Raw genomic sequence first — 14,623 nt, forward strand, 5'->3', positions numbered from 1 at the left:
AACTACAAAATGGCATTCCCAAGCATTAAATATCTAATCCGACCCCTTACGAAGTTGTTCCCATGCATTGGTTCCTGTGCATTATTAAAACATTCATAGGAAGGGATGTCATCTACAGGACTCTATATTATGGACTAAGCAACAGTTTAAAATGCTTATAGATAGAAACGGCCCTGGATGGGGAATTGTGCTGGCATGATATGGGCCCATTATGAGGTACAGTTGGAAACCTAACGTACAACAGGAGACCTGATGTGTATATAGGCATGTAATTTTTATTACATGAAGCACCTCATGTCACGTAAAGCAAAACTGATATGGGCCAAACACTGGTAAATATGAGTGCATATAGAAGTTTTAACAAAAACAAAAGATGACAGGATATACCGCCTGATACACCGTTCCTTCACACTAACTACTCATACATATATATAGGAGCATGACTAAGCTGTTCTCTGTCAAACAGGGTCATTTCCTTTTTCAGTAGATCAGCCTGGGTACCGTCATCTCCGTAGTGCCTCAGAACCAGGAGCTTTGGCTTTGGGCTTCTCTTATCGCCTTAATCCCAGCTAATACCCATGTGGCCACCTGTCCATTACAGCATAGTGATTAACCTCCTGCAGGCAATGTGACTGTAGTACATCATACTCTGTGGATCAAATTGCATGGGTATTTCTAAAACAAAATATGAAATATAGGACACCTAGGACAGGACAGGTAACACACCCAATGATGGAAACAGTTCATTTCTAATAGTAATTGAGGTACAAGTGGGAAGCCCTAATGTTACTACTGTTACTTAGATGGAGTGACAAATAGTAATTTTGCAAAAAGGCAACAAAGTGACAGATTTTATGTTGTTTTATTTTTCTGAAATATTTTCTCATAGGCAAAGAGTGGGTCAGCATTTTAAGCAAAGCTTTAAAATAATTGGCACTTGATTTTACAAGGAAAGGCCTTTCGTAAAACACAAAACATGCATCATTTTAAAAACTCAAAACATAAATGGAATGTAATATAGTAGAACATTAATTTAAGAAAAAAAAATCCATAAAAAAAAGACAAGTCTAAATTTATGATTAAGTCCAAATGTGCAGATTTCTTGGGGAAATAAATAAATACACTTAAAAAAATATATATAAAATAAAGCAAAAGTAGATGCAACTAAATCAAAGAATACGTAATACACACACATTACACAGTGTTATTTTTGTATAATTGTTTGTTCCACAAAAGAAAATCAGGTGAAATTCAGTTACTGAAGAAAAGCAAATGCCTTCTAAAATAAGACATTTACAAAGCATTTTGTCATGAGGTTATATGGTTACTTCAATAAACTGTGCTTTCCTTTAATAATTCATTCATCAGTCAGTGAACAAAGAAATAAACAAATAAACAAAGCTAGTTTAGGTGTCTTAATTAAAACCATGCCAGATGGATATTGATGGATGTTATGCCAAAGGTTAGCTTGTGACATTTCGTCCTGTAACACAATGAAGTCATTATTCAAGGCTGGGGTTGACACTAAGGGGCCTATATCCTACTTTTTATTCTGAGTTAAGTTCACAAGTGACATTTGTGTTGCTTCACTATTGTGTACTTAATCCTTACATGGTCATTTTCCAAGCATTTTTTGTCTCTAAGAATTTAACAAGCTTTCTTACTATGCACGAGCAAAGAGCAAAGAGCAATGGTGCCTGAGACATACTAAACATGAATTAAGCCTGAGTTAAAAATGAGTTTTAATGCCCTGGTTTCCTGAATTGGAAATATATATATATAAGTGTAATTGAAGGCCATAGTCACAATATATTTTTAGATATGCTCAAATATGCTACAAATATTTCACTATTCTTGACTAGCCAATCAGTACACTGTCCACTCACTAACACCGCCTCAATGTTCTGTTCATGCCTACCGACTTGGTGTAATTATTATATTGACTCTGTCTGTGCAAGATTATTTATCCTTAATTTAAAAACTGCTACTATGATTTATATTCTAATGCTTTGAAATAATTACACCAGTATAAATGCTACAAAAGAATTGAATAAATAATAATAACCTCAAGAGTTGTTTCATACTCAGCTGAGTCAAGGTCACCACCTCATGTTCTGAGGCAGTTTCTATTTGCACTGTCACTCTTGGTCTGTTCAGATTGGGCTTGGGCCCAGATTCTGTAAAGCTGCTAAATGCACCTTTTAAAAGGGCACAGGGTTATGTTCTGAGAGAATATATAAAACCTATGGGCATGTAATCATTCATTGATACATTGTCTGTAACTGCTTATCCAGTTCAGGGTTCGCGGTGGGTCCGGAGCCTACCCGGAATCATTGAACGCAAGGCAGGAACTCACCCTGGAGGGGGCGCCACAGACTACACATTCACTCACACCTACGGACACTTTTGAGTCGCCAATCCACCTACCAACGTGTGTTTTTGGACCATGGGAGGAAACTGGAGAACACACCAAACTCCTCACAGACAGTCACCTGGAGTGGGACTTGAACCCACAACTTCCAGGTCCCTAGAGCTGTGTGACTGTGACACATTATCATACGCCTGGGATACAAATGTATGTGAGAACATTTAAAGCTAATCTGCCAGCCTTTGGCATACATTACTGTTTTTGGCAATCAGATCCACAGGCTTTACAAAAGAGAGAGAGAGAGAGAGAGAGAGAGAGAGAGAGAGAGAGAGGGAGAGAAAGAGAAAGAGAGAGAGACTGTACTTTCCAGAAAAGAAAAAAACAACAACATTGTCTGGATTCTACTGATCAACCTAGCATTACAAAGCACAGAAACAGAGACACAGAAAGCAATTTCTCTCTAAAAGTCATTAAAAAAAAAAAATAAATAAAAAATTAACCAAAAACCCATCAATTGTCAAAGAGCCTGTCCTCACACAGCTCCAGTGGCCACTTGGAGGCACCACCAAATACCTCCACATCACTGTCAGTCCAGGACACCACGTTGCCGGGCATGTAGGCTGAGCAGTTGGCTATGCTGCTGATGTCTATTGGCCGTAGCACCCGGTCCCAGATGTTAAAGTGACTCAGCTCCCCGACGAAGGCCTGGGTGGCATCAAAGCGCCCACCAACCGCGTCCTGTTGAGGCCATAAACGACAGGCCTCGTTAAAACAACAACATCTTCTTTTATTCTCTCTTAAGAGATGTGTGGCCCCACAATAATGTTACATTAAAATATTGTCTGATGACAGTGCTATATAAACATTAAGCACATCTTTTCCTTACTAAATACATCAAAATGTTATGCAATTTAAATGAAACCAAACCAAAAATATATTTTATTTATAAGTGGACTCATTCATTAATTATCTGTAACTGCTTGTCCAGTTCCAGAGCCTACCTGGAATCATTGGGCGCAAGGCGGAAATACACCCTGGAGGGGGCGCCAGTCCTTCACAGGGCAACACAGACACACACCTATGGACACTTTTGAGTCGCCAATCCACCTACCAACGTGTGTTTTTGGACTGTGGGAGGAAACCCACGCAGACACGGGGAGAACACACCAACTCCTCACAGACAGTCACCCAGAGCGGGAAACGAACCCACAACCTCCAGGCCCCTGGAGCTGTCTGACTGCGACACTACCTGCTGCACCACTGTGCCGCTATAAGTGGACTGACATGACATATATTGCTTGGCATTGTATATACACGTATATACATGTATATTATCATATATGATCATTCAGTGAGAGTTTGGCACAGTCTCTGGCTCTGAATACTGTAGGATGTCTTTTTAAAATGTTATGAAATTTCATATATTTGGTCGTGTGACTAGCAGCAAGCTCCACACAAGTACTTTAGTACTTCCAGTATTACACTGTTAAAAATAAAAATTTCTCTGAAGTGGTATCAAATATGATATATTGTTGGTTCCCTAAAGGACCTTGCAGCTTTGTAACTGATAAATGCGTGAGTAGGGTGGGCGATATGGCCAAGATCACAGTATATCATATCATTATCATTATATCACAGTATTATTTGTTTTTCTTTTTTTCCTCAGGATCACAATATGCAATATTTACCCTAAAACAAAAGTCGTAATTAGTGCCATACAATTAGATTATTTTAAGAAGACCCATTACACGGAATGACTGCTCCTAATGATGAGCATGTAAAAAATAACAAGTAACAAACGTCAACTTAATGATTAGGAGAAAGACAGTACCTTAGTACTTTATTAGTACATATTTTAATGAATGCCACACACATTTCAAAGCGAGGAGCGATACCTGAGAGCAGTCTTTTACTTAAAGGTTTGGTAAATAAATTGCATTTGCAAGTAAATATATTACTTTATATAATATATAAATATATATATTTATATACTTATAATTATATTATAAGTTTGTTTGAATTTATTTAAAAATCTGTTTCCGGGTTTTCCAGTTTTAATCTTGATAATTAGGCAAGATAAATAAATCTCGATCGCTCTCCAGCTCTTGCTTATTAGGTCATATATAACTCTTCAATTATAAAGGCTTGTTGAGGTGTTTAGGGTGAGACATCACATTGACACACTAGCCTCTTTAAAGTATGCAATGCAAATTCTAGAAGAATGATGTAAGTAATGCTGCAAATAATGTGGTATGTATGTAGGGCTGTGCCATATCATATCGTTTGCGATAATATCATCATAATTTTTTAAACTATATAAAAAAATCTATATTGTGATAATAGTGACATTCTGACTTGTTTACGTAATGACATCATGCAGTTACCCATAATATGGCCTACGTTCTGAGGTTCTGAGGCAAAGGAAAACATTTTTGGAATTTGCTCCAAAAAAAGGGGAGTAACATCAGTCATATGGAGGTGGTTTGGTTACAAAATGACTATTTATTTATTTATGTAAAATAAACCATGGTATTGTGTAAAAATATATATTATTTAATATAATTAATAGTAATATAATATTTATTTTGTTGCATTAGTGTGTTTTTTAAATTAATAAAGTTTTTTTCAATGTTTTGTTCATATCGCCAGTGTCGTTAATGCCAAAACACTCTTAAGTGTTGCGATATTATTTTACGGCAATATCGCCCACCCCTAGTGGTATGCCACACTTCAGAATTTGAATTAATTAGAAACTGGTAATGATACAATATTTGCATGTTGTACCACTAGGCTTGAGCCTGATACAGTTTTTTCAAAGGCCCATGCACCGCCACATAATAAAAATGCTCTGTTTAAATATCATTAATATACTATAATATATAACTATATTATATATATTTAAATTTTTTCTAGAACAGTGTGTTTAAGCCAAAACCCATTCTGAAACCTTTTTTTTTTTTAAATGTATAACATTGTTAGAAGGATTTCTGTTCTCACCTGTTCTTGTCCTAGGATGAGGACTCCATCAGGTTTGATGGGGTGCCAAGGGGCCAGGTTCTCCCCTGAGCCCAGCCGCTGACCATCCTGATAAGCCTCCCACAGCCCATCTCTGGTGGTCCAGGTGATGCAAATATGGTGCCATCTTCCATCACTCAGAGACAGGGGCAACTGTGCCACCTCAGTGGAGACAGAAAGAGTAAGAATATGACCCTTTTATCAGCATCAGCCTGTGAGTTGTAGAATGTCTTAGAGGGCTAGTGATTTCTTGTGGTGATGTAAAGAAATAAAAATAATCAAGGACATTTTGCCGTTGTTAGTTGTAAACATGGCTATTTGTTTCATTCAAAGATGCTGATACAAATAGTATTTTCATTCAAATAGTACTGATACTGACATTTTATAGATTTAAAGTCTAGGAAAAACCCCTTGAAGTGATTTACACAATTTGGCAAAATATTTTCTACAGCTTTCTCATCTAATATTTCTGTTCAAAAGGTATTAACAGTACATTTTTAATCCTTTGCTGCATTAACAGATTCTACTTATCTAGGAAAGCCATATACTAGATGCTGGAACGTTACTATGAAGATACCAAAATGGACCCAAAAATGAACGACAGGTTCTGGACCAAAAAAGCCATCCAAACTCATCTCAAAGGTGTTATATGTTAATGCAGTTCCACTGCTCCAGTGTTCAATCCGTGGGGGCTCTATACCCCCTCTAGCCAAAGTTTTTGGCATGAGGTCCTTTGGCTCAAATGTAACTGCTCAAGAGCTTCCCATTCCATTTCATTTTTTAACTTTACAATGTGTCGACATTAAAGTAGTTGAACTCACTCAATTCTAATTGTAATCTACAAATCTTAGACAGTAGTTTGAATGTGGGACAAACTGTTGAAATGTGCTTCAGGGGACAAATCTTGTTTTGGGAGACTGCCTTATATGAATCTTCTTTTCCCACTGCCTGGTTAATGCAAAGGGAAACCACATAACTAAAATTACTGCTAAGAAACAATGAACGAACCCACAAAAATATCCAGTGTTATTTCTCCTCACGTAAAATAAAATCTCATTATATGAACATAGAATAAAGGTAAAGTAGATAGATTTAGACTTACTGATTTTAGACTAAGACTTACAACTTATAATAGATTTAGATTTACAACTAACAGATTTAGACTTACAACTATTCTGCTTACTTTGTCATTGATGAGTAGCTCCATGGGATTGTTTCCCCATTCAATCAATACAATCTCATTTGCCTGGCCAGGTACCCCATAGGAGAAAGGGGTCCCGATACCAGGACTGGCGCTGGACTTCAGCCACATACACACGGTGAAGGCATACAGTTCTGGCAGGCTTTTCTTCACTCGTCCAAAAAGGTAGTTTGTGCGCAGCGGTAAGGAGAGTTTGAAATCCTCAGGGGACCTGAAGCCAGTATTACCTGCAACCAAAGGGTGTGAATTTGTAATGGATCACCTCCAGAGTGAAACATGATTTTATTTTATTTAGTTATTTATTTTTTTGGGTGGAGAGGCACAGCAACAAAAGAGACTTAGGACTTTAACTCTTCCACTGCCATGAAGTTCCAACATAATTCACTTATTATTTTTCATAAGGGAAAAATTTTCCACAATAATCAGTCTTAATAGATGGTTGCATTGCCTGCTTAATTATACAAAAATTCACATCTCATATGTCCAGTTTTGGTGGTGCACAGCAATATTTCTTCTTTTTGCTTTATGTCCTTGACTCAGTAATGGCTTCTTGACAGTTGAACATAGAGAGTTGTCTTCTCACAGTGAATGGATGGAAGGAAACACGTGTGGATTATATTTAATTTCAGGTAATAATTGCTTTTCAATTATTTTATTTTATTTTACTTTATTTTATTTTATTTTATTTTAGATGCATGAGACAGAAATCTTTAAGGCAGTTGAGGTGATTTGGGGAAGCTACACAGCAAATTCTCCAGTGTTAAATCAACACTAGTGTTAACACTGAGAGGGTTAAATTATTACACTAACAGTGTTATTTTAACACTAGTAGTGTTGATTTAACACTGGTGAATTTGCTGTGTACTTTTGTCAATGCAAGCCCTTTTTTGAATGGTAATGTCAGTCACACCTTTATGAACAGCTGCTTTTTCTGGATAACACAGATATAACATGTTTGTCTTAAGATTGGAAGATGGAAGAGATAAATTGGTAGTAGGATGCACACAAGTTAAGAGAAGAAAAGTTAAATACTCATGGATTTAATGACCTTTCTGTCATTTTGTGCTAAACACATATTTCATATATTTTTATGCTTACGCAATAATACACGCGAGGGAGTGCACGAACAGTTCGTTATCGCCGTTTATTATTAGGTTTTAAGATAAAGAAGAAGTGAAAAATTATATGTTTTTTTTTTTTTATCCACCTTGTGTTAAACACAATCATAGAAACACATAGACGCAGCCAATTACTTTTTATTAATTTCCATCTTCTTTTGTTTACAAATCCGAAAGCAGATAACGGTCCAATGCGCCATAACGTTTACTCTGTTCAAAATAATTTGCGCAAAAGGAAAATGAACCGGATCGCCGTTGGGGGAAAAAGTCCAGGCACAGCTCTGTCTTGTAAGCGCTGGCATCGTTGCTAGGTTACATGTATTTTGTGGAGTGATACCTGAAGAGCTTCGGTCAGAGTGACATTATCGTGTAATACTGGCACACCTGGAACGTCTCTCAGCCAATCACATTGCAGGGTTGGGACTAACTGCTTTATAATGAAAAATGAATTACTTCTTAAATAATGTTTTAACTACAAAGGAATGTGTGAACTCTGACTACTGCGCAGTGTTTTGTATCATCACGTTTATTGATTTCATATATAAGACAGTCCCGCTCCGGGTGACTGTCTGTGAGGGGTTGGTGTGTTCTCCGGGTGCTCCAGTTTCCTCCCACAGTCCAAAAAACACACGTTGGTAGGTGGGTTGGTGACTCAAAATTTTCCGTAGACAATTGAGTGAATGTGTGTGTGTGTGTTGCCCTGTGAAGGACTGGCACCCCCTCCAGGGTGTATTTCTGCCTTGCGCCCAATGATTCTAGGTAGGCTCTGGATCCACCACGACCCTGAATTGGATAAGCGGTTACAGATAATGAATGAATTAATTAAGGGCTTCTAAGGATTTAAACCTTGGGAAACACAGCTATTACATAAGTGTTAAAGCTAGTTTAAAATCAAAATGAACTAATATCATGTTATACCTCCTACTGTTACTATCCCCGCCTGTCATGGAATCACACAGCTAGCTCAGGGTCCCACATTCTAACACTAATTCTCTAACATACAACTTCGCACTGAAGGATAATCTGTCATTTCAGATTCATATTACCTTTCAAAAAGCACAGTATTAAAAATGAGAATATTCATTCATTCATTATCTGTAACCGCTTATCCAGTTCAGGGTCACAGTGGGTCCAGAGCCTACCTGGAATCGTTGGGCGCAAGGCAGGAATACACCATGGAGGGGGCGCCAGTCCTTCACAGGAAAACACACACATTCACTCACACCTACCAACACTTTTGAGTCGCCAATCCACCTACCTGTGTGTGTTTTTGGACTGTGGGAGAAAATCAGAGCACCCAGAGGAAACACACACGGACACGGGGAGAACACATCAAACTCCTCCCAGACAGTCACCCGGAGCAGGAATTGAACCCACAACCTCCAGGTTCCTGGAGCTGTGTGACTGAGACACTACCTGCTGTGCCACCGTCCCACCCCATTATTAAATTTGGCAATGGGCAATTAGGGCATCGAAATGACAATCTGAAAGACTTCAAATTCAAATATCAAGAGCTCAAATTTTATTGTAGCCTACATGTTATATATAGTATGTTCTAACTAGGGATGTTTATTACTTATATATGCTACTTATATATATCAGAGGCAATCAAACATCTGCAACTAAATGACAGTCTGCTGCTCTATATTCAGCTTTCAAAATTTAAGCCAAATGGTCTTGGCCTTTCTTGTTATAAAAAAGGGCCTGGACCTTAATTTAAATTTTTTTTAATCAGTCAGGAAAAATACAAAAAAAAAATTTCAGGTGTTTAGCGCTACTGATAATATGAATTTATTTATCATAATGTTGGTAAATAATGCATTATATTACATTACATTACTTACTGAGAGGTGGAAGACTTTGATAATATATTTGATATGGAAGTTTCATTCAGTTTCTACAGAGTAAATAGTCCATTGCTCAGTATAAATTCTGTTATATATACGCGCGCACACACACACACACACACATACACACACACACACAGGCAACACATATCAGTCTGAATGTGTGGTCAGAACTCTTGTGTAATTCCGTGAATGGATGTACACACTGGAGACATCAGAAGCACATGAATGTGTGTAATACCTTTCTCCAAATCAGAGATTCTGTTCATGAGGGAGTTGAGGGTGTTCTCAGTGCGCTGGCGATGGGCAGCTGTTTCGTTATACAGCTGTGATTTCTCCTCCTCCAGCTCATTGACCTTCTTCAGTAGCTGGCTCTCCAGGTCTCCCAGCCTGTGTTGCAACAGGTCTCGCAACTCATTGGGGAAGGAAGCTCCTGAAAGATTAGCTCGCATTTGCTGTTGCTGTAGGAAGATAAAAAAAAACTTAATATAAAAAAATCGCACTCATATTTTGCTGTGTTTCAGTAAATCCATACAGAACTTTGGGTTTTTTGCTCCTCGGGCTCCCCCTAGTGTAGTTATTTTTACAGCACTGTACTGAAATCAATGGGGAGTGGGAGGGGGAGGGCATGTGTGGTTTCCTACCCTACTACAAAAGATACACAGTGCAGTTTGATGTGTGTAATTTCAAGGTAAATATATTACATAGTGTTCCTTTAAGGATCCAGTTTTATATATTAGATATGGGTTTGTGAAAAACATTTATAGTTTCATGAAACTCCACATAATTCATTCATTCATTTATTGTCTGTAACCGCTGATCCAGTTCAGGGTCGCGGTGGGTCCGGTGCCTCCACGTAATTACTGGGCGCAAGGCAGGAACACACTCTGGAGGGGGTGCCAGTCCTTCACAGTGCAACTCCACATAATGTGAAGGTTATATACCAATTAAACAACCCAAGCACCATTTAGGAACCTTTCATTTTAGGAGTGATATAGATTTAAATGTTTTTATAAATATGTCCAGAATACATAATTTTTTGAATTAACAATGTGCAGTGAAGAATAGTACAGTCCTGAATCTGAATTAAACAAAAGCGAATAAACAAACAATCAGCTTAAAGTTGGGTGTTTCACAGAAAACGTTAGGGCTTTATGACATGGTTCACAAAAATAAATAAATAAATAACATGCCTGTTTGAAGTGTACAGCTACAAACGGGCATATTAACACAAGTCTCTTGATCCAAGCAGGAAAGTCACATACACATCAAAAGGAGATTTGCCAAGGCTAGTGTGGATAATCTGATCTAGAATCTGATCTGTCAATAGGCTTTACTCTGGAATGACTATCATGATATTTTTACATCTTTGATGTCGCTTACCGAGTCATGTACTGCAGAGGTGGGCTGACATTTAATTAGCATTAGACACTTTGTTCAGTAATTAGGGTGGCATAAGTGACTTTGCCAGAAGGGTAGTGGATATAGATAGACTAACAGGCGGGATAATCCCTTCAAATCCCCAATGCCTCTGCTTAATTACCCAAAATGCAAAGCACTAAAACATAGTAAACACCGCATGCAGTACAAAACGAGACCTCTTGAATAACCTTCAATCAGCATAAATGTCAATTTTCTGGAATCAATACGTCCTTTTATAACATCTCCTGTTGTGAATTACTAGGCATTAGATCATATGGTTATTGAATAGGGTCAGTACTGGGACATAGCTGCAGAAAGTGTGCTGGGAAAAGACAAATCTGATTGAATCTTGTAACTAATCTCTCTTGAAGTAACATTCTCACCCTATGTGATGTGATGCTGTTAGCTGTATTTCCTCCTGTGTGGTATTACAGTGTTTGAACACGCTGAGAATTCCTTAACAGCTAAAAATGATTTATGCATTTTATTAGTTTAATAATAAGTAATACAAGGGGAGTCAGTGTTATGTGATATGTCATAGTTTAAAAAGGTTAATCTTTACTGGATTCACATTAGTATATGTTCTCAAATTTCTATTCAATCAATAAAATACATTTACCTTTTTTAGAAGACTATTTTGGTAAATGTGAGAACTTCTGAAGAACCTCCACATAATGGAAAGATTGCTTGAGAAAATTTAAATTTTGTGAATGATTAAAGACCTTTTTTTTCCAGTTTATATCATGGCTGAGTTTCTGCATTAAAACTGCAGTAAGACTAACTCAAATGGGCAAAATGATACAGCCAGGGTTTTTACATCATAAACATAAGGAACTCATCAAACTGAGGTGGAGGTTATTACTTTGAAATAACACTACATTTGTCATTTTTATGAAAACAGATGTTTTGGGATTTAACATTTTCAAAAGACAAATCTCTTTTAAAACGTGATTATTTGGGTGCTAAATGTAGTTTGTATAAGTCTTTTCCTCTGTCTGTTTATTCACCTTTTTATGTTAAATGTTGAACATATTTGGAAATGACATGTTTTGTTAGTATCTAGGTGTTAACAGTCGGTGTCTTTGGTTAAAGTTTCTAAATATGTATTTTTCTGCAAGCTGTCAACGCTCAGACCAACTTTTAGATTTTTTTCCCCTTATATGTCAAATTAAGCACTTAAGCAGTCAGCTATGAATTACCTTGTATTCTCTGTAGAGGATGTGTGCTTATTTCCACTTAGAATATCAAATATAGGTGCACTGCTACACTTTTTTGATTCTATGTGGGAATACCAGGAGTTCGCATACCTCCAGGTTCTGTAGACGGTCCTTTAGACTCTGCATGGTCTTCCCCAGGGCGTCGATGGTCTCGTTGGGGTCTCGGGGCACGTCGTCCATCGTGTCCTTCCCGTCTTTCACGCTCCTCCACGAGCCTGAGTCGTCGGCAGCGGACTCGCAGCGCGAGAGTTTATATGTGAGCTCCTTGATTGTGCCGAGCTGGTTGACGATGGTCTCTTTCTGCTGGAGGATGGTCTCTCTCAGCTGTATGACTGTGTTCCTCAGCTCCTCTTCCTGCGCCGAAGCGGCGGGCTGAAGCGGACAGCTGCCGTCTGTGCCGAGAGGAACCGCAGTACACAGAAACCGACTCTCCTTCTCTCCTTCTCCATCCCTTTCTGCTCCCTGTCCCCGGACGGCGGGAAAACGAACGAGCGCGAGGAGGCACGTCAGCACCGCCACTAGTCTCATTCTCACCGCTTTCCTGTCAAAAAAGTTCAGCTTAACTTCAACCCTAGTCTCCCCAGAGGCAGAGACCGAGGAGAAAAAAATATTTTCTTCTCAGCTACATCGAATAACTTTAACTCTGTTTAAAAAAAAAGCGGACGACAGATTCCGGTGCAAGTCTTCTGCTTCTCGTTTACCGTCACTCTCTGAGCTTCGCGCGCGACTCTTCTGAAAGGCCAGCGACCGACCGATTAACACCGCGCGCCGATTGGCTGTAGTATTTACGTCACGGTATTTAGAAAGAGCCTTAAAAACAACCATCAGTAAGTCCGTAAGAGTCACCACTAGAGACCCTTGTACACACATACCCTCAACTGTAGTTATCACATAACAGCTTTAAAATAAGTAACAACATCTTCCCTCACTCTAGACCTTAAGTACTCGCATAAAAAATGAGAAATGCAGGCTATACACTCCCAGTAAACATTTAGCCGTTGATTCAACGTTGAAATAACGTAATGACTGCCGTCTATTCAACGTTCTCTTAAGGTTGAAAATGAAAAGTTGAAAAGACGTCCAAACACAGACATTGAAAAGGCGACTATTAGACGTATTTTGGACGTACATTGACGTTATTAATTGGTCCCGAAATAAATTACTTGTTTTAAACGCATTTTGGACGTCCACTGACGTTATCGATTGGTCACCACTTAACTAACCTATTAAGATGGATTTTGGACGTCCATTGACGTTTAAAATATGTCCTTGAGGGATTTACACAAGTCAGCCGTAACAATAACATCACCTCCTTGTTTTTAGACTCACTTTTCATTCTCTCAGCTCCACTGATCCTACAGGTTCACTTTGTACTTTTACCATAACAGATTCTAGTCCATCTGTTTCTTTGCATGCATACTTTGTTCACCCTGTTTCACCCTGTTTCACCCTGTTCTTCTAGGGTCAAAACCTACCACAGGACCACCCACAGAGCATGTATGCTGGTGGATCATTCACAGTGCTGCAGTGACAATGATTTGTAGTGGTGTGTTACTGTGTGTTGTGCTGGTACGAGGGGATCAGACACAGTTTTGCTGGTGGAGTTCATCGCTGTACATATTGTCGCAGTACAAAGAAAAGCCTCCAAATTAGTAACTTTATAGGAGAAGGGAAAATCCTTCATACTTTTCAATGGACATCAATGTAAAAAGAATTTATTCCAGGTAATATTGGAGCCTTTCTATTGTTCCATTCATCATGAAATTCACACAGCACAACATGAAGGACAGTTCAAACAATGTAATAAACATAAATCGACAAAAAAATGGAGATATTTTTTTTTCTTTGGACAGTGATAATATATAAACAACAATAATACCATGTTCTTGTTTCTACACTCACTTTCCATCCTTTGAGCTGCACTGACCAGAAGTCCTACAATTACAAACTCTTTAAATGAAGGTTCAAAAGAATTATGTTTTTACTGCATTTTACAAAATGTACCAAACTTATCCAGAAATGTGATTTGAGTGTTTATGTTGTGTTATGCTGCAAATCAAACTCTTCGTAGTTTTGGAAAAACCTCCCATAACAAAGCAAAAGCTCAAAACAACAGCAATTATTTTGTGAAAACTTTGCACAATAAAATTGGTGTAACATTATAATGACCACATTCTGGCAGGCTGCAGTGGCCACTGCAGTGAAAGGTGATGCTGAACACAGTCCATCAAGCAGCGGTACAGTGCTGAGTCCACTAGAACAGTGACACCTTTCACCTCAAACCAGGACACTTCAGATAGTCAGATGAGATGAGAGAGGTGGTGTATGAAATCAGCCTGATTCACAATTATATGAACTCTTTGATTCTATGGTGTCAACAATGTCCTTTTTTACAGGTTAGTCTCTTAATCCCATTATTGAAAGGAAGCTCCTGG

The 14,623-nt window shown here is 38.2% G+C and overlaps 2 protein-coding genes across 2 annotated transcripts in view; one reads left to right on the forward strand and one right to left on the reverse strand.

Moving 5' to 3' along the window:
* tmem130 (transmembrane protein 130) overlaps positions 1-5,471 on the forward strand; it is a 22,564-nt gene extending 17,093 nt beyond the window's left edge. Inside the window, exon 7 of the mRNA XM_066664266.1 lies at positions 5,381-5,471. Within this exon, the coding sequence (XP_066520363.1) occupies positions 5,381-5,385 (5 nt within the window). The 3' untranslated portion in view covers positions 5,386-5,471. The remainder of the gene's footprint in view (positions 1-5,380) is intronic.
* nptx2b (neuronal pentraxin IIb) lies at positions 1,098-12,878 on the reverse strand. Its single transcript, XM_066664260.1, has 5 exons — positions 12,279-12,878; positions 9,791-10,010; positions 6,567-6,811; positions 5,366-5,545; positions 1,098-3,106 (listed from the first exon to the last, which is right to left on the reverse strand). The coding sequence occupies exons 1-5, from the start codon at positions 12,714-12,716 to the stop codon at positions 2,879-2,881; spliced, it is 1,311 nt and encodes a 436-aa protein (XP_066520357.1). The 5' UTR covers positions 12,717-12,878; the 3' UTR covers positions 1,098-2,878.
* Positions 12,879-14,623: the final 1,745 nt, after the last annotated feature.

This window comes from Hoplias malabaricus, chromosome 3, assembly GCF_029633855.1.
Source record: "Hoplias malabaricus isolate fHopMal1 chromosome 3, fHopMal1.hap1, whole genome shotgun sequence".
NCBI lineage: Eukaryota > Metazoa > Chordata > Actinopteri > Characiformes > Erythrinidae > Hoplias > Hoplias malabaricus.

What these genes read in the sequence shown, in the direction of transcription:
- nptx2b (XM_066664260.1), bottom strand. Translation starts at nt 12,716, where the DNA reads ATGAGACTAGTGGCGGTGCTGACGTGCCTCCTCGCGCTCGTTCGTTTT. An exon ending in AATCTCTGATTTGGAGAAAG is followed by an intron (nt 6,812 to 9,790) that starts GTATTACACACA and finishes CTTTGGTTGCAG; the next exon opens with GTAATACTGGCTTCAGGTCC. An exon ending in AGCTACTCATCAATGACAAA is followed by an intron (nt 5,546 to 6,566) that starts GTAAGCAGAATA and finishes GTCTCCACTGAG; the next exon opens with GTGGCACAGTTGCCCCTGTC.